This window comes from Argopecten irradians, chromosome 15 (genome assembly GCF_041381155.1).
Source record: "Argopecten irradians isolate NY chromosome 15, Ai_NY, whole genome shotgun sequence".
Taxonomy (NCBI): Eukaryota; Metazoa; Mollusca; class Bivalvia; order Pectinida; family Pectinidae; genus Argopecten; species Argopecten irradians.
The window spans coordinates 32,468,989-32,491,949 of record NC_091148.1 but is presented as its reverse complement, the minus strand read 5'-3'; the positions used below and the strand labels follow the sequence as shown (position 1 = coordinate 32,491,949).

The window sequence follows — 22,961 nt, the reverse complement described above, 5'->3', positions numbered from 1 at the left end:
GTTATTTTTCGGGTCGATCCGAAATCCAAGATGGCCGCCACAGCCGCCATCTTGAAAACACATTTTGAACTTCTTCTCAAGTTCTACTGGTGTGATTTGGCTGAAACTTGCATGAAATGATCCTGACATGGTCCCGACAAAGTGTTGTTATTTTTCGGGTCGATCCGAAATCCAAGATGGCCGCCACAGCCGCCATCTTGAAAACACATTTTGAACTTCTTCTCAAGTTCTACCTGTGCGGTTTGGCTGAAACTGTCATGAAATGATCCTGATATGGTCCCGACAAAGTGTTGTTATTTTTCGGGTCAATCCAAAAACCAAGATGGCCGCCACAGCCGCCATCTTGAAAGCACATTTTGAACTCCTTCTCAAGTTCTACTGGTGTGATTTGGCTGAAACTTGCATGAAATGATCCTGACATGGTCCTGACAAAGTGTTGTTATTTTTCGGGTCGATCCGAAATTCAAGATGGCTGCCACAGCCGCCATCTTGAAAACACATTTTGAACTTCTTCTCAAGTTCTACTGGTGCGATTTGGCTGAAACTGTCATGAAATGATCCTGACATGGTCCCGACAAAGTGTTGTTATTTTTCGGGTCAATCCAAAATCCAAGATGGCCGCCACAGCCGCCATCTTTAAAACACATTTTGAACTTCTTCTCAAGTTCTACCAGTGCGATTTGGCTGAAACTTGCATGAAATGATCCTGACATGGTCCCGACAAAGTGTTGTTATTTTTCGGGTCGATCCGAAATCCAAGATGGCCGCCACAGCCGCCATCTTGAAAACACATTTTGAACTTCTTCTCAAGTTCTACCAGTGCGATTTGGCTGAAACTTGCATGAAATGATCCTGACATGGTCCCGACAAAGTGTTGCTATTTTTCGGGTCAATCCAAAAACCAAGATGGCCGCCACAGCCGCCATCTTGAAAACACATTTTGAACTTCTTCTCAAGTTCTACCGGTGCGGTTTGGCTGAAACTGGCATGAAATGATCCTGATATGGTCCCGACAAAGTGTTGTTATTTTTCGGGTCGATCCGTAATCCAAGATGGCCGCCAAAGCCGCCATCTTGAAAACACATTTTGAACTTCTTCTCAAGTTCTACCAGTGCGATTTGGCTGAAACTTGCATGAAATGATCCTGACATGGTCCCGACAAAGTGTTGTTATTTTTCGGGTCAATCCGAAAACCAAGATGGCCGCCACAGCCGCCATCTTTAAAACACATTTTGAACTTCTTCTCAAGTTCTACCAGTGCGATTTGGCTGAAACTTGCATGAAATGATCCTGACATGGTCCCGACAAAGTGTTGTTATTTTTCGGGTCAATCCGAAAACCAAGATGGCCGCCACAGCCGCCATCTTTAAAACACATTTTGAACTTCTTCTCAAGTTCTACCAGTGCGATTTGGCTGAAACTGTCATGAAATGATCCTGACATGGTCCCGACAGAGTGTTGTTACATCTCTGGTTGATCCCAAATCGAAGATGGCTACCATGACACTATATCTAATTAATTTCCTACATGTTAAGGCCCTTTGGCCTCTTGTTTGAAAGAAAATTTGTTGAAAGAAATTGAAAATGATCCTGACATGGTCCTGACAAAGTGACACCATATGAAATTAAATTTACTATTGCCAAGGTAGTCAGATGACCGTTAAGGCCCTTTGGGCCTCTTGTATTTATTAAATTTTCAGCTGATAACTTATATCAGTTCTGTAATGTTTCATTTATTCTTATGTTTATTGAAACTTTTACGTTTTGTTACAGGGCCCAAGCTGTTTGTGAAGCCAAGTTCAAAGTCTAACCGCCACATTATAATCAACGCCATCAGTCACTGCTGTTTAGCCGGCAGTGTAAACTCGGAAATGAAGGCTAAAGTTCTAGAGGTACTTTTGCGGGGCTATCAGAAGCTAAGCCTGTTGTTACATTAATTGTGGTTTCCTAAATTATATACCAGTAGACAAACCTATATGGGTTAACTGTATGGTATTGAATGTTGTACTACAGTTGTTTTTTTTTCCAGGCAAGGTGAATAACTCTTGATGTTAAGTTGTATACAACCAATCTACCTGTTACATTTGTATTTAGGATTGCAAGCACATATCCCAAGTCCAGTATACCGGTACATAAAATTTTGAAAGGATCCATAGAAATAAATCCATGGGGGACCTATTGTTTTTGTCAATATATCTTCCTCTTGTACAATCACCATTTAATGATGGCTCTACAGGAATATTTAATATATATATAGTCAAACCTGTCTGTAAAGGATGGCTTATAGAGTAAACACAACTGATCTTTATAGCCAGGTGGTCTTTATATACAGGTTAAATTCAGTTTAAATTAATAATAATAATAATAATACTGGACGCAGGCATAATGCCTATATATCCAGATCGCTAATCATACTATACATCCTGACTATTAATAAGTTCAGTATTATCTATCTCATGATTTAAGTAGCATTTGAGCTGCCCCCAATGCTTATCCAAGCGAGATTCAAATGTTTTTATTGATGGTGACGTAACCACGGCTTCGGGAAGAGAGTTCCAGTGATTGATGATCCGCTCCTTGAATGAATACTTTCTCAAATTTAGACGACTTTGTCGTTTTAACAATGTCAAAGAGTGGCCCCTTGTTCTTTTGTTGTTAATTTAGATTAAAAATCCCTCTACGACGACTCGATCATATCCTCCATGTATCACCTTATATACTTGGATCATGTCTCCTCTAAGCCTTCTGTGTTTTAGTGTAGGTAACTTCAGGATCCTCAGTCTGTTTTCATAGGTTAAATCTTTCATTCCCGGTATTTGTTTTGTTGCTCTTCTTTAAATTAACCATTCAAGACCCTAAGAAAATTGTTGTACCTGTACTAAACAGGTGGTCTTTATATAGAGGGTTGGCTAAGGCAGGTTTTGAAAATGATCACTGGTCTGGGAATTTTTTTGTAACATTGTGAAATACAACATTCTCTTTTTTCTGTTGTAGGAGATGGCTAAGTCGGATGCTAAACATTTCATCATCCTGTTCCGTGACCATAGCTGTCAGTACCGCAGTGTATATGAGTACTACCCTGAAACTGAGGACATTTACAAGATCCATGGAATCGGGCCCAAACAGATTACAAACAAAATGATAGAGAAATTCTACAAGTAAGTAATATTCTACTGTTAGCAGTGGTGAAGATACCCAACATATTACCACAAGCCCTTCATCTCTGGGCCGGAAGTAGAAAATTTTCTTCATTGATTTCCAATGAAAGAAAGCTTTAAAGATCTTGGTCAACTAGACGCTATCCTTCTTGTATTATGGTCCTTCTATGCTATGAGGTAACAGAGTTATGTCCCTTGCCCCTAACTCTAACAAGACTAAACTTGCTTGTGTTTTAAAGGAGATAATTTTACATTACATTATCATCTCAAATAAATTGATCTTTAACTTTAAATTCTTTCTTTTGTAGGTACAACTCTGGTTCAAAAGGATTTTCAGAAATCTCGTCCACCAAACATATATCTGTGTCTATAGACGCTGTCGCTATACAAAGTGCTTTATGGAAGTTTGGAAAGGCTGCACCGAAAAAGTGAAAGTTTTTAATTTATTAACAGATGACTAGCATTACTTTGTCAGACAATAGAATCTCGCACTTGGTGTGGGAGGTGTTGCTGACTCTTTGTGTTCATCACTGAAAGTATATAACCACAGCATTTATTGACTTCATTACTGGCAAGGATGGAAACGGGCTGAGAATCTTCATAGAAACAAAGATACTGAGGCAAAGATACACCTTGTCAAACAGCTGAGGGAAAGATACACCTGGTCAAACAGCTGAGGGAAAGATACACCTGGTCAAACAGCTGAGGGAAAGATACACCTGGTCAAACAGCTGAGGGAAAGATACACCTGGTCAAACAGCTGAGGGAAAGATACACCTGGTCAAACAGCTGACAACATTTCTACATTTCATAGGAGATCTGAATACAGGCTGAGTTACTGAAAGGCAGTTCATTACTTTAGTGCCAACAGATCACCGAAAGTCTTCATGATAAATCCACATTTCTAAAAACATGGATATTTTCGCTAAGTCAGTATTCGCACTGTTTGCTGTGTCATGATTTATGCGCCTCACATCTGTTCTAATTATTCAAAATTAGAACTTTGTGATATGTTAACACATGGATGTACTCCTAATTTGTTTGAAGCAAAAATAGTGAAAATTCTCCATCATGAACAATTCCAATTTTACAGCATCCATTTTACATCTTTTGAGAAAATTCTTTATGAAAATGAAGCATGTTCTGCATAACTTTTAACTGAAATTCATGTCACTCTTAGACATGACAAGCTGATCTAGAAATTCTGAAAGGTTCTCAGGGTTAAAATTTTGTTTTCCCCTAGGATTAAACTGTACTTTAATTTTAATTGGGATTAGATGAATTCCTTCTAGTAAAAGTGTGAGTTTCGACAGTCATTTAGTTAAAGTTTTTTCTGTTCAATGTGTATTGTATAAGGTTGGTGGGTTGGAATTACAAGGGACCAAACTCATATAGTGTTCATGCTATTATAGGTCTATTGCTATAAGTACCTCTTTCATTGATACTTCCTCTTATTTTGTAATGTCACTTACCATTGCTAAGTAACTAACATTTCAAGTAAAGACTTTCCATAAAGCATTATTCTTAGTGTTCATGCTATTATAAGTCTATTGCTATAGATACCTCTTCCATTGAATCTTCCTCCTCTTTTGTAATATCACAGTCACTTATCATGATTCATTGCTAAGTAACTAAACATTTCAAGTGAAGACTTTCTACAAAGCATTAGTTCTCTGAAATGTAATACACCAGACACAGTTATCTCCCATTATATTAGTTCACCGAAATCATGAAAACATTTTCAGTTTAAAACACTCTGGCTGATTCATTCACAGATAATGTTTTTAAAATTTACCCCGGAAACATCATTGTAGAGTACAGACTTTGGTCTAAGATTGTTTTAATACCTGAAAGCCATATTTTTGACACACTTAGAATGTATACTGTTCAGTTACTGAGCTTACATCTCCTTGTCTTCTCTTATTATAACCAAAAACTCCTCTAGTGTCCCAGTTTGTATTTTAAGAAGATGTAATCCAATATCCGAGAAATCTCACGAAAAATGTGTTTTGTTATGTGTGGTTTTGTTATCACTCAAAAAATGTTTCTCGAAAGCTTGCTGTTATGATGTCAGAAATGTTAATATATTTATATGTATGTCGTCAGATTTATCCATAGTTTCTGTCTAAGCTCCTTAAAACCTGCTGTATAATTATTTATTTATTTTAAAGAAAATTTTCTCTTGTATGAGTGCCATTTTCACCAAGTTTTCTGGCGTCATAAATAGAACTTGTTTTATTTTTCAACATTTGTTCAGCACATTAGATTTAATACCCATATAACATACAAAAATGTATTTATTTCTTCTGTAGACCCGGTGTGAAGTTTGTCTTACTGTGGTCTAAAACTTAGAGCTCAAAGAAATCCTTTTCATGTCTGATATATTGTCAATCACAGAACTAACTCCTAATTTGGTCAAGTGATTGTCCTTAGCCATCCAGCCCCTTCACCCTGTGTGTTAGTATACAGTTCAGTGATGAAGATACAAGCTTCAACACATTCTGCCACGTGTCAAGATGCCTCGAGTTGTAATGATATTATGTTGGGAACAAGTGCTGATATTGTATTGTAAGGAATCTATCTATGAATAGTTATTGTTATGCAAAATAATGTGAGTCTATATCGCCAAGGTTGTATTTGTGGTGAATGTGTACTGCTAAATTTTTATCAGTGATGTAAAATATATAAGTTACCAACTATTTGTCATTGCTGAAAATGTCAGAAGTTGTAGTCCTTGAATTTGTTGATATTGCTGAAGATGTCACCAGTCATATTTGTTGAATTTGAATTCCATCTTTTCTGTTTGCCGAATTTCTAACCAATCCATGAAGAGCTGTGATGTCAGTTTTATCCAATCGTATCGCAAAGTACTCATAAAATTGAACATTAAGATTTTCATTTCTTTTATCCAATCGTATAGTCAAGTGCTCGTAAAATTGAACCTAGATTTAAAAATATAGATTAATGATGATAATATTATTGTCATTTATTCCATGTTCCTTTCATTTTATGGTGGAGATATTTAAATATAGCGAAACGATCCAGCATTTAGGTTTTGTGAATGTTGAAAGTCAATAATATTACATTAATAGTGCTTGACAATATCTAAACTGCTAGGTTCTAATAATAATCTGTCTAGCGTTTAAATAGCGTCCCCTCTAGTTTGAACATGATAAGTAAATAGATGTAATGTTTTATGTATCCGAGTCTTCCAGTAGATGCAGAACCGTTATAAGTTTTCAGATCTCTTAAATATGGTTCCTATTTCAAAGTAAAATTTTTCTTTTGATTTCAAAATGCCCATCTCTTATTTGACATGTTTTTAATATGAAGCAAAAATGGACTGGGTCGATCATCGGTGACCAGGTAGCTCAATCAGCAGATCTTCTGGCTAGTGTTTGGAGGTCCTAGGTTCCAATCCGGGTCTGACCTTTACATTTTCTCCTCTCATGCTACAAATAACTGTATTAAAAAAGGAGTTGATATATGAATTCTGAAAATACAAGTTGAAATTTAAAATCTGGATTAATAAGAAGCTGTTGTCATATATGACTAAATGATTTAGACACATTAATGATTTCTTCAAGTCCTGTTGTGTCTCCATCATTAAAAGATCAATTATTTATGAAAAGATATAAAGATTGACCTTTACTTATCTGAAACACATGCTTATATAAATAGGACTCTTGTCTCTCTTTCTCTTTATAAGTTACTAAGTACTTTTATAATGTATTGTGTAAGTTAATATAAAAAGTGCTAAAACTTCGCATTACATTAAAATAATATATTTTCTTGTTTACCCCCCCCCCCCCCCCCCCCCCCCCGATCAGTACAAGTTTTATTCTTAAAATCAATGCCATTGTATATGCTAAATGAATTGTTTTACATATCATTCTAAGAGGCTGTACACTGCTTGAAATATCATACTTCAGCTTTCAATTTTATGCTACATGCCCAATGAGACTACCAATTTCATTTAAAAGAGTTACTTCCCTTTCAACGACTCGCTATATGTCATGTGACGTGTAATGTTCAAGTTCCATGTGTAGCTAATAATCACCAATTGTATGATCTGTAAACCTGACATTATTTTCACGCGAAAGCAAAAAACAATAAATTACATGACATATTTTGAAATAAGATTATAGCTTCCTTCGCTTAAAAATCAGTTTCCAAATAATCATTTGTAAAAATGAGTCTCGCATGTTCCTGATTTTGCAGAACTTTTCCAGAGAAGGCATTTGATTGTTATAATGCTGTGTTAATTCACCTCAAATTCTGCTATTTTAAAATTATGTGGCATTTACAACCTCCTGTGTTCATTGAACAAATATTTAATATTAATAGTGTTAATTGGGGAAACTGCTACATCGATACAGTGTATAATATGATAGACATTATGTGTAGTTCAAATGAAATATATATCTCATTAGCTTAACGACATTGTACACAGAACAAATCATGTTGGTGTGTTTATATTACTTCTTATCCCTAGAGTAATAACAGGTGATTTTGTTTGACTAGTTCTTACTCAATATCTGTAGATTTACTTTTGGTATAGAGTCAGTCAGAATTAATTATAAAGATTTGGAAATTAATTATCATTCATCATTTTGAAGGCAGTCACAGAATTTTAATGAAAGTTATCTCCCCTTACATTGATCTATGGATCATATTATAAATTTCTAAAGTAATAACTCTGAATTGATGGAAGATCCATTTTCAAATGACAATCCAACATGTGCAGATATTGATCATGATATTGTTGTTGATAAGCAAAACAAACAAGTAGAATTTAGAAAACTTATTTAGTCTATAGTATATTATCCAAAAGATATCTTCTCAATGTATGTTTGTAAATTTGACCTGCTAAGTAAGTTTGCAGCTATATACATGTAAGGAGTAATGAAATGAAAAGAATAGAAGTAATTGATGAACATGAAAATGCATTTTACAGAAACTGTCAGAAGTATCTTATTTATCAATATGACCCGAACATTGACTTATAACCAAACAATAGATAGAAGCATGTTAGTCTCCAACATCGTCAAATTGGTACACCCCAGTTTGTTTGTGGTATTTCAGCAACTAATTGAATTTGGGAGAGGGCTGATATAGGATATGCCTGGTGCCCCATTCCCTTTCTACTCAATAAAATATTCTGATTCAAAACTGAAATAAACCTACCAGGTTAAAACAAGTATGCTAAGCAATGAGGAAAGTCCAGGCTCCGATTTCTCGAAACAAAAGTACAGACTTAAGTCAAAACTTAAGTTTTTTTCCTTATGTAACTTATGTTGATAAAATTGACTAAAGTCAAATTTTGACTTAAGTTTGTTTCGAGAAATCGGGGCCTGATACGTGTCATAATTGTGTATATTATATTACCATGACGTGCAGTGGATATATGATAATTGTGTGAAAGAATGTGTGCTTTATTTGCTTTTTCTTCAGGTGATGAATATGAGTGTATGCTAGAGTAAGAGTTAAATGTATAAACAACCTGTCGTTGCTGTATTACATATATGTACTTCGTTGTTGATGGTGTTGCTGTTAATCAATTATAACACAATTTGTCTACATCTTTAAGTTTTTACCCATATTAAAATCTGATGAAGCCAAGAAATGGGCTAAATCAAAAAGTGCTTTGGAAGCAAAAAATATTGTGTCTTGGTAGTTCTCTGTATATCCGCTATTTTCTTCTACTCAAAAACATGGAATTAAAATTTGTTCAATCATGTAACTTGAAACTAAAAATCTGAAAATTATATATTTATATATAAAAAAAACTTACTGCCTATGCAGTACATCGTGTACAAGCTAGTTTGTCTTAAGCTATACTTGCAGGTCACTTATTCATGCTCATAGGTTTTCTTTAGATCAGCTATAACTGTGTTTCGTTTATTTTTTGACATCAGAAAAAATGCATTTTTCATTTCTGATGATTTCTGTATATGGTTGCAAGTTCCATTATTGAAGTCCTTGTTTTTTGCCCTCGGTTGGATGTTCAGTCACAGACAGTAGAGGGAAATGTTTCAAATCATTACTGGTCTGATCTAAAGAAAAACAGGTGAGGTTAGTTGTTTGCCACCCAGGGCTATAAGAGTTTTCCCTAAACACTCCTCACAGTACAAAGTAAGAAGTGAAGTCTTATGAGAAAGAAAACTGTTTTCTACAGTTAGGATGAAACCATTAATGCCAGGTCTGTATCAATACTTGTGATTTTAACATTGTAATTACATTAATACAACAGCAAAAGACGTTACAAACATTTCATATCCTTTTCTTTTGATCTGAAAACTGATTGTAGGACCAAATTTATTATTAGATTTGTAAAGCACAGGACACAGGTGGAATATCTTGTGTTATACATATTGGAGAAATATCTTGTGTTATACATATTGGAGAATATCTTGTGTTATACATATTGGAGAATATCTTGTGTTATACATATTGGAATACAATTTCATCTGATTTTAATTAAGATGTAGACAAATTGTGTTATGGAAGTAGTTAAAAAAAGATGTTAAGTCTATATTAAAATGCCTTATGTAATGATCTTCCTCAAGTGACCTGAATATGTGCTATTTTTCCTCATACATATTCATATGTGTATGTATGTGTATATATATTCCTCATACATATTCATGTGTGTGGTTAATCCTCATACATATCCATATTTATGTCCGTCTAATGTGTAATTATGTGTGGTACGTTTTACAGTCAAAACTTTGTGCACAATGTGGGCTTGTCATTATATATTATTAATTAACATGCATTTGAATATTCATGCATGTATTCATTGAAATACATATGCGTGGAATAATGTTTGAGGTTCATATTTAAATGTATTCATGACTTTCTGTGTGTATTGTACAAAACGTTTTCCGCAATTATATTTTAATTTTATGATCAGTATTTCCCGTCATTAGTTGCAGTTTATAGCTTTTATACTTGTTATATAATGTCTTCTTCAGATGTAGCATGCTATCTGAACACCCCTCCTACCAATAATGGACCAGTCTATAATTATAAACAGGTGTGCTCATTATTGTATCTGCAGGGTGGATTATTTAAATTTGCTTAATTTGGTGTTGAACTGTATCGTTTGAGCTGCAGCCTTATATTATGTACAGGTAACCACATTCGTGTAAGTTATTATACAAGATCCAATGAGTTGATCTGAAAACTGTGATGTTTACAATTTAGTCAGTCATAAATATATTCAGCAATTTATTATTTGCTCATCATACCATTCTGTAAAATCATCATTTATTTATTTTGCGTTAATTTAAGCTGATCATTTGAACAGAAATATTTGTCATGTCTAATTAATTTAATGAAGTGTAAGACAAACCGTTCCATGTATGATAGACAACAGAGTAGTTTCAGTGACAAACTACAGTATATCTTATATAGCCTATATACTCATTCCTCACCAAGATACTATTTATAAACTCATTCACCCCTGGTAACACATTTGAACTTTTCTGATGTAAAGGCTGGAAGAGTTCATTATGTATTATCAGGGGTGAAGGAGTTAATCCATTTGATTGGCACATTTATTTAAATTAATTGATTAAAACCCCATTTAGATTTTACAACACATGTATGACATATATATATTATCTTTTAGTCAATAGAAAACTGCCAGAATTTAAATTAACACAGTTTTATTGTTTTTAGGATCTCAGTTTTAGTTACATTTCACTGGAATAGAAAATAATGTAATAGTATACCTTTAATATGATCACTAATCATAGTGGAAAGACAAATCAGTAATACCAGAATTTCATTTTTGCAAGCAAACAGCTGATATTTTAAATCAATTGTATAAAAGCTTTTGTTTTAATGTTTTATACCTTACATTTATAGTGTTAATGGAAAAGCTAGAGTGTGGAAAGTATTTTCATCAGCACAGGGGCCATACATTACAATTTAAGAATAATATACATATAAGCCAGTATGCACTTTATGTAATATTATTTCTATATGGGTCAGTGCCTGGTCCCTGTGATTTCTCTCTTAGCTTATGATTTGTGTTCAGAATCAGTTGATGAAAAAATTGTTAGATTTGTGTCAAAGGTGAAAACTCATAGGTTAGAGGTTACCAAGTTAAAGAAAAACTTCTGTCCTATAATGGGGTCAAAGGTCAAGTTTATAACGAGGCTGATTTTGTTGGCATGAAATATAAAATTTTTGTGGCTGTGTTCTGTGAATCATTACTACAGTATACATTCTTGCAAGTTGTTGCTTTAATAATTGATATGGATAAATTATTATTAATAAAATTTATCAATTTATCTTGTCTTTTGTTTTCTTTTATCATTATTTTATAATCTGATGTCTAATTCCTTTGACAATTGTGTCTTTGTCAATGTCATTGATTGAAATTGTTGAAAAAAAGTACACTTAACAATTATTGACTTTTTGTAGGGTTAATACAAGAAATTGATATCTAATGAAAGTTGACATTTTCGGAGGCATTGATATTGCACTTACTAAGACCTGTCAGAGGAATTTTGACCTATCCAGAAATAGCAAAGACAAAAGACAAAAGTCATGTAAGATAATGAATTATTATTTATCCATACTAATTCATTAACAAATATTCAGATTTTTTCAAAAGTTTAGCCTTATAAGTTGTATACTATACTGGATTTTGGAGGAAAATCATAACATCACTTTCTGGAGAAACAACACTGTTCATTGCTGCAAGTGTCTGGATTCCATGCTCTTGATCATCATCACATCAACCACCCCACCTGTTACAAAGCCTTACAGTGTATGTATTCCCAAATGGATACGGATAAAGGATACCGTAAACCAATTTATTTTCACATGTGTCAAGATATCTCATGTATTTGGCAGGCAATTATAGAATATACAAAAATAGCCATAACGACATAGCTTACATTAAAATCATGATGAAGTTGTTGGGTCAGAAGTCATTAAATTATGTCAGTGCTAAAATAAGATTGTTTATAATAATTTGAACCACACATATATATGCTGCACGACTTGTCACCTCTTGAAGACAAAGAAATTATTTGATGTTTAGTTGGATGTTTGTTTTTTTTCAATACTGATATATGTTGATAGTCAAACAGTAGTCATTTACATATATGTGTAGGATCTAAATTGGAAAATTATTTTCTTCACTGTTAAAGAAGGGCTTTTAATATGTTATTAAACTCCAAAAGTAACCAACATTTTGAGAATTACAATACTTTCAATGTATAGGTTTTAATTTTACAAGTACAAAAGAGAGCTGAAAATTATTTTTGGCAGTACTGCCAAAAATCATTATATTAACATCTTTAGTGTAGTGAAATGAGTTCATACGGTCAGACCATGAAGCCATATTGTTGTCCACAATTTCTTTGCACATTTTTACAGTATTATTAGTAATTGTAAAGTGATTTCTGAAGGTATGTTTCCATCTAAACGTGTATATGGCATAAAAAACAAGAATTTCACAGTGCATAACCTATGTGTTCCAACTAACGTTTATAAGGCATTATATATGTTTGTCTGTCCATTTGAATGATTTTCACAGCTTTATTCATTAAAACTTATGGTTTTAAATAGATATTTGAAGAAAAAATAACATGTCAAAATTTTCGGCCAGTTACGGCACATATAACTTTAATTGATGAAGTGATAATAATTTGTGTAGCAAATCAGCAGCATTAGATCCTAGTCAACACTTTTCTACTGATTTCATCAGTTAATTTTTTAATTTAACATTAGAATTATTGGTATGTTTGGTGATTGATGCAGTGTCAAAAGTATAATTGAGTTCCTGAATAGCCTCGAGAGTTGAACTGAATCTGTTAAAATGTTTTATAATACCAGCTTAATATCAGAAAAGGTATTGAAATGCGTACTTTGTATCGATATAATGTCTAATTGTCCGTTGGATCAATTATAGATAAACTGATACATTAATTGGACTCTTGTATATTAAAGGTAATGGACAAACCCATTTGTAACATTTGATATTTCAGTTGATAGAGAAGTCCGACCAGAGCCATTAATGGTATATTTGACGGTTATTAAAATCCAGAACAATAATAGATATTTTAATAGTGGTTTTAAGTGTATAGAGTTGCCACTAATGTACATTGTCTGTAGAACCACAGCTTGGGTGTATCATCTTTGTCGCACCTATACAAATTAACTCCAGTCGATGAAATGAAGCAGTGATTTTCTTTGTTGTAGCTAAGTAGTCGGTCCATAGGTAGTGCATTGAGTGAAGATAAAAGACAATTGTTCTCGCATAGAGACAAATTAATATAAAACCGTGTCAAAATCACGATACAGTTCTTTCGACAGTCGGACATTTAAATTACACAGTCCACATATCCATAACACTTAGTGCTAGGTTTGACACTTGTGTACAGTCTATCTCTGTTTACTCGGATATATCAGACTGATTGTTTGTATTATCGATCAACAGTACATAAATTCTGTAAATATTTTGAGATTACATCTTAAGAGCATTGAATACAAGGATAAGCCTACCGCGTAGTCTACTTTCGATTTGGAGCTTCCGCCGATGTGAGAATGACCAATGGAAACAATCGAAAGGCGTCATTGACAACGATCCTTAACAACGTCTGCAACGCGCGAGGAGTTCCGCGCCAGTAAAAAATATGTCTGTCAAAAGTAAGTTATCGGCTCAAAATGAAATTAATGTGGCGTTTTAATGAGTGACAATCGTAAGGATTACACCTAATTTATCTGTTTCAGACGAAGGTTACAGCCGGATAGACTGGCTGTCTAAGGCGAAGCGGACACAGCCGGAGTTCCAAGAGGACAGGTAATGTTACCTTATCGTATTGTTTCGGCTCTCGGATAGGAAATACATCTGACAGGCGCTTTGTAATTTCCACTCGCTCTCAAGGACAGTCTTTTCAGCGGATTGGGATCACATTTCTTTTGATTACTATGAGTTTTTGTATATATATCTCTTATCTTAGTTTAAAGTATTTGTATCTTTTAAATGTCAAACAAATTATAACGTATTACCGTATTTACTATGATAAATAATTAAACATTTCTCCAGAAAAGATTATATTAGTCAGGCAAGGATAACCAACCAATCCCAGATAATGTAACAACTTTTTGTCTGTAGATCCAGTTATAATGAATGTGAGAAAATGAGGCTGATGAAATTTTATAATAATTAATTAATTTTGACATAGCCCTCTTCCTCCTCCCTTTCCTCAACTTTCACAAACATTTAAGAATTTTAAAATCACTTAATTGGAATCTTACATCTGTCTGGCATGCTTCAATCTGTAATTATAGTTATTATAAATAAATAAATGACTGCAGGTAGTTTAAATAATGTTTTTAAGTTCTGGTAATATTGATAAAAATATTTCTATATTGTGTCATTCCACATTGATAATTGGAAATAAAATATGAGAAATAGAGGTAGTCATATCAGTACATTATACTGGTTTTCATAATTTATAGATAATTATTTTAAAGTTGTATTTCTGGTAATTTTCACTGTAACGATACATTGCTTAAACATTTGATATTTGAACATGCACATGTAACTTATTGATTAAGCTCCCCAAAAGAATATGTCGGCCTATAAGAGCGCCGAAATCTAGGGATCATATATTCCTGGTTTTGAATATAGCGCCTTCAATCACCGCCATGTTCAGTACCTTCGGCTTTTGTCGGCATTCCGAATCGTACCACGTGACTTATGTCTACACGTCCTGCACGTGGTGATCCAGGTACCTAGCGTAAGCGCACATGTGTTTGTTTACGTTTTCCTTCTGGCTAATATGAGCAAATCGTGCTGGTATTTGTCCACAGAGCGAGTATTTGAAACATCTAATTCACACATTGCTGTAATTCAATATTGTGTGTATCAAATATTGTAATGTGCAAGCATTATTTTCCTTGTAGATCCAGTCTGCTGAGGTCGACCGCATGTTTTGTTTATGAAAAAAATTGTTGACATTTGGTTTCACAACTCTCGTGTTACTTCGAAATTGTCGCGACGATGTTCGGAAGAGTTCGGAATGATTCGGCATCTTTCGAGTTTATTTTTGACGTGTACACGTTAAAAAGATTTTTTACTTCTATAATTAAAAATACTTCCAGTGCTGCAACTTTATAAAAAGTGGTAAAAGTAGAAAGTTTAAACCTCGGACAGACGGGGAAAAATGTGTATAACACTTAAACAGTTTTCACTATGACAAAAAGAGCGAAAGTGATAGACCATACAACTTAAAAAAAAAGACATTAAAGTTAAAAGATTTTTTTTTCTTTAAATAATATAAAAATATAATATGTACATTACTACCAAAATTATTTAATGACAAAATTAGCAACATTACTGCTCTTATGATACAAAAACTCTTGTTTTCTGTATAATATACCATATGTAACAGATAAAATAAAATGAACTTTTAATTATTAAATGTAATATAGGGGGAGATAATCCTCTTTTCTGGGTTTGGTTGTGCTATATGGTTGTTGATTTCTACTGTAGGCGGTCCGTTTACTGGGTGGACAGACTCCCACCAACACCACAGAGGGATGGAAAGACTACAGAATTTGGTGAGTAGTGAAATACATAATAATGTATGATTATAACCAGCTCAGAGCTCTACGATGGATTGAATTCTGCCTGTAAAAATGGGTCTGGTAACTCAGGTGCCAGTTGTGAGTTTAGTAACTGATGTGTCGGGATGTGCTGTTAGAACTGTTTTTGAAGCAATGTATATGCTTCAGTAAGGTAGAACTATAAAATGGCCAAGAGTTCAAAGGATCAAGATTTTTACTTGTAATGATCGAGTAGGTTTCCTCTCCATATAATGATATATTAGATTGTCTCCCCCTTGAGCTGATAACGATTCACATTTTTTCTGTAATATCAAACAACACAAATATTACAGCAATTAATCTCCCAAACACACATGAAATAAGTACTGGTAGCAACACATCACATAGCCTGTACAATAAGGAATACTTCCGTTATCTTTTTAATAATGGGTCGCGCTGAATCAATTTGGTAATCATGACAAAAGTTATTTTTTAAATAAAAGCTGGTACATTTATTTAATGATCGTATATCAAGTAATTGCACTGACTGGTTCGATCAATAAAATAGATATAGTCTACAAGGCACACCCATTAGTACAATAACTACTTTAGGGTTTCTGCATTCTTGTTTTAAATTACAGGCTGTACATGTAATCTATATTGTATTTAAACAACTTTTAACTGATATTATTGATGGAATAAATGTTTGAAAATTTGACAATAAGTCTGTAGAATACGATCTCTGATTGTACATTACAGCTGTGACGTCAGAGGTCCTGTAGCTAGATTCAAAGACTTTCACATTTTTTTTCTTCAGAATAATTCACTCTACTTGGGAAGGGGGTACCACAGCTTTACATCCATGAATTATCAATTAAAAACCTTCAGAATGAAAATAATTTTCAGAGAAACCAGTACTACACAAAGAAAATGAAATATCTGTAATCCCACATCCATAAATTCTTAATTCAAATCTTTCAAAGTGAAATATATAATCATTAGAGTCTTCAGAGAAATTATATATGTACACATATAACCTGCATGAATATTTCACAGAGAAAATGAAAAACTGATTTATCGTGGTGTACATTGTTATCCTGTCAACTGTTGGTATTTTAAAGATAATTTAATCAAGCAATTGTGAAAAATAGCACACAAACCTTACCACCTACAATGAGTTTATTTGTAGGCAGATAGAGTAGGTCTACATACATATAGAAGTCAGGTTCTGGTCTGCCATGGTGTTCTGTTAGTTTTATGAATAATTAGTTTTATCAGATTATTTGCTTCCTAACATTTACAGACATGTTCTAGCTTATCAAGTACCTATAACTTGAAAACAGCCTAGACTTACTTCAGGTGAATTCTGAATTGATCATTTGAGAAAAAAATATTTTATTTTGAGAATGAATTGATAAACTCTTTGCATTTAAGTCTGTAAAGAAGCTAACCAATCATGACCTGAAGCCTTGGTCACCTTCCGTAAGCTAAAGAATTTCCTCTGGTCTACTGTTAGGTCGCCTGGACAGAAGAATTTAAAATTTGTGTAATTAAAGGACCACAAAGAAAGGAAATTACCTCAGTATTTTTAGTGTGAAATATACCAAATAATTTGTTTACCAGGCTTTTAATAGTTGGTACTTGATCGGGTTTGAGTGTGTGCTTATAAATATGTTCAGTGGATTGGTTTACCATCCCTTTACAACAGCTAGCTATATATAGGGTCATTTAGTCTGGTAGAGGAAAACCAGAGTACCTTTAAAAAACCACCTAGTACCAGTGATCATTACCTGGCAACTGCCCCAACATGGGATTCGAACTCACAACCCAGAGGTGGAGAGATTGTGTTAATATGTCGAGACAACTTAACCACTCAGCCACTGTGGCCCCTGTGTACTTGATGTCTAGCTATGGTTCATTTATGGGCACATCTTGTTTTGGAGATGGTGGTTTCCATGAATTTCAGGAGGAAAACCCATTAAAAAACTAAATGGCTTTGACTGTAAACTGCTGACAGACTTAAATTGAGGGGGTGCTATTTGGGACCAAATTTAGACCTTTTACAAATATATTGCACAAAGTAAGCCACAAATAAATTAGTAAAAGAAAAATTAAAGTTAAAGTAAATAGAATAAAACATTTTTATGGTATATAAACATGTTTTTTGGAGATAAAAAACCCAATATGAATTCAAGTCAACTTGGGGCCTCAATTTGACGAATGGAATGATTATGGAGTGTTTATATAGGGTTAAATATGGTACATATACCGAGACATTTTCATACCACTTCAGACAATGTTTGTTATAATAAGTATAAAATGATCTACCATATATAAAAGTGTCTGTTTGCTTGAATGGGTTAAAATAACAAGAAATACAAACTTTATATTTGCGTTTAAAGTATTGATCTTTATTCCTTTTGATTTAAAAAATATTTGCCTTTGTAGTTAGTATAAGGTATCGTTGAAGATTAAGGTAAATTTATTCTCTACTTATGTACTACGGGGTACATATAGATTTGTTAGCAAATATTTGTTCTGTAAATATATGTATTAGTTGGACTTTATTTTCATTGTTTACATGTTAATTGTGTATTAATGGACGCTGGTACTTAGTTCAACATCAACATAGTTACACAGTGAAAGAACATTACAACTTAATAGATCTGTAATATTTGTCTTTCACAATTATAAAAGTGATTTTATTATACATTCTTTATCATGATTGTTTCCTGAACATTTTGAGGGCATTTGTTGTTATTACTGGTACATTTTTATTCTGGTATCATTTAATGATTTCTTATTTGGGGATCGTTCCCTCGTGCTAGCTTCCACACGCACATGTGCCTATTTAATTTTGGAGCAAATGTTGTAGCAAACCCCAGTACACAATTCAAAATACATGCAATGTAATAATATTGATTGACAGCCAACGAACCATCAATATGTACCTGGGGTATTGGTCTTAAAGGTAGTGGAATTCATGACAAAAATTGTCTGTAGATTATCACGAAGAAATGTCAAAAGATGACTGACCTCGACCTTAAGGTCATCACCAAAGATAAGTAGCCTTGACCTTAGAGTCATCACCAAAGACCTGAGTGACCTTGACTTTAGGGTCATTACCAAAGACTCAAGTGGCCTTAATTTTTTTAATCTTAATCTAATCACTTCTTTGATGTGTTATAAAATGAAAACATTGACTAATAAGACTTAACAGGAGTCAAGCATGTACATGTAACACTTTCATTCATGAGTGCAGTGCATGACTGTATTGTCCACAACTCTATGGAATGATGATTTAAACTCTTTACCCCACACTTAATGACATCAATACACGCCCTCCCACCATGCAGGTAAATATAAAAAGACGATATTGTCATAATGTCTGGATCTGTTGAATCAATACTTAAGTATTAAAATAAATGAGGTATGCCAGTTTATCCTGACAGTAGGATATCATTACCATTTTTATTTTACTGTATAATTATACTTGTTCAAATAACTATCAAAGATTTGTTGTCTGAAGCTTTTAATATTTACTACATATTGATGTCTGAAGCTTTTAATATTTACTACATATTGATGTCTGAAGCTTTTAATATTTACTAGGTAATGAGTTGTGAATCAATATGTAATATTGTTGCTGTACAATGATCCAACATTTTATATTGTCATTCTTTCAGACTTTAATAAGCTGGACTCAAGCACAGATATTGAATATTTTCTGACAATTAGTTTTATTCTCAGGTACAATACACAAAGGTTTAATTTACCATATTTTGTTGAAAAAAAAGGTATGTTGTATGTTCTATTTGTATATTAAATTTTGGTGGGGCCACTGCCATGTTCATTTGTTCTTCGGAACGCTTCTCGAGTTTACCTACAAGCACAACATAACATAATTTGCATAATGTAGTCACGATATGTAAAGTCGAGAAGCGTTCCGAGAGAAAAATGAACATGGCGGTGACGGTTAAAGTAAGTGAGCTACACGATGTTTAAATGGAGTTTCTACAAAGTACGTGTCATGACACCTCCATAAGAGATTGTGGATGAACACGGTTATGGGTACTGTTTACCACCACAAGCGTAGATTTTATGATTTTGGCTTGGTTTTTGAGGTACCCATTAGAGCTGAAAGGACATTTCGACCGGACAGGGAAATGTCTACCTAGCATATTTTTCGTAAATTTCCCGATTCATCAAGCCATAGCTTCGTCAATGCTTGGACAATTTTGTTCATCAAGCACTCAATGGAAAGATAAATTATTTCTCTTTAAGGTAAGATATCCGTCAATGTTGTATAGAACCCATTTATTAAAATAATCATGGTTTAAAAAAAATAGGTCCGTTTTTCTCGACCGCCGAGTTTATACCCTTGATACTATAATATATATATCATTATATGTATACTATTGGTTAAAAATTTTCGTGTCAAGTCCCTGTGGTTAATATGTCCCAACAATTACATATATTACCACAAACCCCCCCCCCCCCCCCCTCACCCCTCACCCCTCACCCCCAACCTCTAGATCTCTTAAACTTATGAAACCAAACCAAATCAAACATAATCTTTATGGTTCTGAGTTGGAGGATGAAACTTGAGAGGAGACTAGATGTTTCTCAGTGGCATCATGGGTGTATAGCAGGTGATGTGGTCTGTTTTCTAATCAAAGTGTTTGCTGTCAAAGTATTGTATTATTGGATGAACTGTATTAGTCGTTTTCAGATAATGTATTTATTTTCTTAAATATGGATTAAATATGGGGAAGAGGATGGCAAGGCTGTGACTGAGGTATTAAAATTTCTCTAACCCCGGACAGGGATATCTGCAATTTTACCGATGTAAAATTTTTCTAGGGTAAAGACAACCTACACAAGATCTTTGCATATGCTAAGAAAAAAAGAATCATTCACCCTCTTTTGAGTTACAGGAGATCCTCAGGATGACTCCTAAGCTGTCAAACTCTCGGTAAAGCCTCATGTTTGACAGTTTAAGAATCTTACCCCTCGGGCTGAGATTCCCCTGTCTCACCCCAAAGGGAGTGAAAAATTCTATTAGTACCGATATTCCACCACTTAATCCCAAATCATCACATGTATGATCATTGCCAGGTACATTATAAGAAAAAACCCTGAATTGCCATCACAGTTGTAAGTTAGCTGTGGTCTCAGTTGATTAATTTCTCCCCATGAATAGATATAAATATGTGATATAAATCAGATTCTTCCCTAATTTGTCTTTAGAACTTCTCGTTTACCTGATCGTATATATCTACCTGTATCTACCTGTTGTACAGGTAAAACAAAGGTGCGGCGCTATAACAGACCTATAAAATCAATACTTAATCCCCTGTGGAGTTGTGAAGGATATTAATTTTTAATTGCGGCCGATCAATATACGAGATAGACATTGTGGAGGTATAAAGCTCCTCCGAGAAGTGTGCATCACAGGTTTGGCTGATCACTCAGACGATAATTTGATATAAAAGATTTCAAATAGATAAAAACTGTAGTAGATGTCTTAAAAATTTGAAGGCTTTAAAGACATGCAGGTATTTATTAGGATCTCTTTAAACATAAATTATGGCTTAAGAACATGGAAGCATTTCTCATGCTGTGTATACTAAGCTGAAGATTGTGTATATGGAAATGATTTTTATAAGAAGGTAAATAAATCCTCACTTCATTTGATAGTTGTGATATATATTATAATATGAAAATGTTATAATCTTTAGATCATAGATATGTATTGAAGCTTTAGATTGTATTGAAGGTTTAGATTTTAAACTCCATGCAAGTTGAAGGTACAAAAATTAAATGAGCTACAATGAGATTACCTGGGACAGAACCAGTATAGGCTAGACTTAGCCTGTTGTTTGATATCTAATGAACATATTTTTTATGAAAATTTTTTATTGAAATTGAAAATAACAATGAGATTGTTGATAACAGTAGATATCTTTCAAACACGAAGGTACAAAAACGGTTATTTCTGTAGAATACTTACGTTAGGATCATACATAAAAAACATGAATGTATTGTATAACAAATGTAAAGCATTTTTTATACAAATAAAGTATTTCTTATTGGTAGACTGTCAACTGACAGCTCATTCAATTTATGTATAAGTAGTGTATGGCGAGCATATTGGTACCCTAAAATGGCTACCGCTTCTTCGGATATGACACTGTCATAACTATGGGATGTCTTTGAAGCTATTTCTGAAATATGATACCTTCACATTTTTTAATGTTTGGTATTAATTTGCACTGTCAGGTTTGAGTTGTCTCTTCCGTGAGCTGTGCAGGCGTCTAAATGTAGAAAAAATATATTTTGAGAAATAATAATTTGAATTAAGGCAGTCATATAATCGATAAAAGAAGATTTTAATCATTTTTTACCATGTCTGTCTGGCTCTACATTTAAAGATTTTTACCCCATAAAGAGTTGTATTGGTACATTAAGGTTAGAGTTTGGAGTCTCGGTCACTTTAGTACTCCTGTGCCTGGAAGAGTTCCAATTCATACATTGATGGCACTTTTTTCTCTCATGAAACTTATTTTCTTTTAATTTGGTACTATCAATGTATATTATAAAGAGCAAATAGATATGGAAAAGAGAAATACATGTTAAAACGAAAATTACAGTGAAATATTTAAATCATTGTTTACTGACTATAGAACTTTACCTTGATATGATTTTAGCTCAGCTGAGAAAGATTTCAGTCAAGCCTTTATGGAATAAAAAGTAAATATTATAAAATTAACAAAATAAACACTGTCATGAATGATTTTATATTCTAGATACATCGTTGTTCATTTTTTTGTCTGGTTCAGGTTGTTCTATTTAGTTCTTGCTAATAACATTGTTTTTCTTGCTGTGTTACAAGTCAAACGATTGACGGTAAGGAAGTTCATAACTCTAAGCATTCGCAGTTGACTGGTTCCAGAGTAAGTTGCAATTTCTGACATTATTATTAATACAGTGATGAAACCTCTGGTATGTATATAAGTTCTACTGTCCTGACACTTAGCTAGGTCAGTAGGTTGGTGGTTTTTCTCTGATTATTCTGACTTTTTCTCCATCTCCTAAAACCTGATGCTTTTTAAATTACCTTAACTAGCTGTTACTTTAGCTTGATAATAATAGGGCAAAAATCAAATTCATTAACACAGATCAATCATAGGTCAAGACTCCCTTGACCTAAGGGTTAGAGGTCACG

General features: G+C 33.6%; 2 protein-coding genes across 6 annotated transcripts in view; both read left to right on the top strand.

Moving 5' to 3' along the window:
• LOC138309234 (calmodulin-regulated spectrin-associated protein 1-like) overlaps positions 1-3,939 on the top strand; it is a 42,689-nt gene extending 38,750 nt beyond the window's left edge. For all 4 annotated transcript variants that reach the window (XM_069250389.1, XM_069250388.1, XM_069250387.1 and 1 more), the window contains 3 exons: positions 1,773-1,891; positions 2,994-3,157; positions 3,466-3,939. In XM_069250389.1, coding sequence (XP_069106490.1) covers positions 1,773-1,891; positions 2,994-3,157; positions 3,466-3,589 — 407 coding nt within the window. In that variant the 3' untranslated portion in view covers positions 3,590-3,939. The remainder of the gene's footprint in view (positions 1-1,772; positions 1,892-2,993; positions 3,158-3,465) is intronic.
• Positions 3,940-13,495: 9,556 nt separating this feature from the next.
• LOC138309861 (sperm microtubule associated protein 2-like) overlaps positions 13,496-22,961 on the top strand; it is a 28,248-nt gene continuing 18,782 nt past the window's right edge. Inside the window, exons 1-3 of one of the 2 annotated variants that reach the window (XM_069251100.1) lie at positions 13,496-13,828; positions 13,913-13,982; positions 15,681-15,748. In XM_069251100.1, coding sequence (XP_069107201.1) covers positions 13,816-13,828; positions 13,913-13,982; positions 15,681-15,748 — 151 coding nt within the window. In that variant the 5' untranslated portion in view covers positions 13,496-13,815. The remainder of the gene's footprint in view (positions 13,829-13,912; positions 13,983-15,680; positions 15,749-22,961) is intronic. The other variant, XM_069251101.1, reaches the window with a different exon arrangement.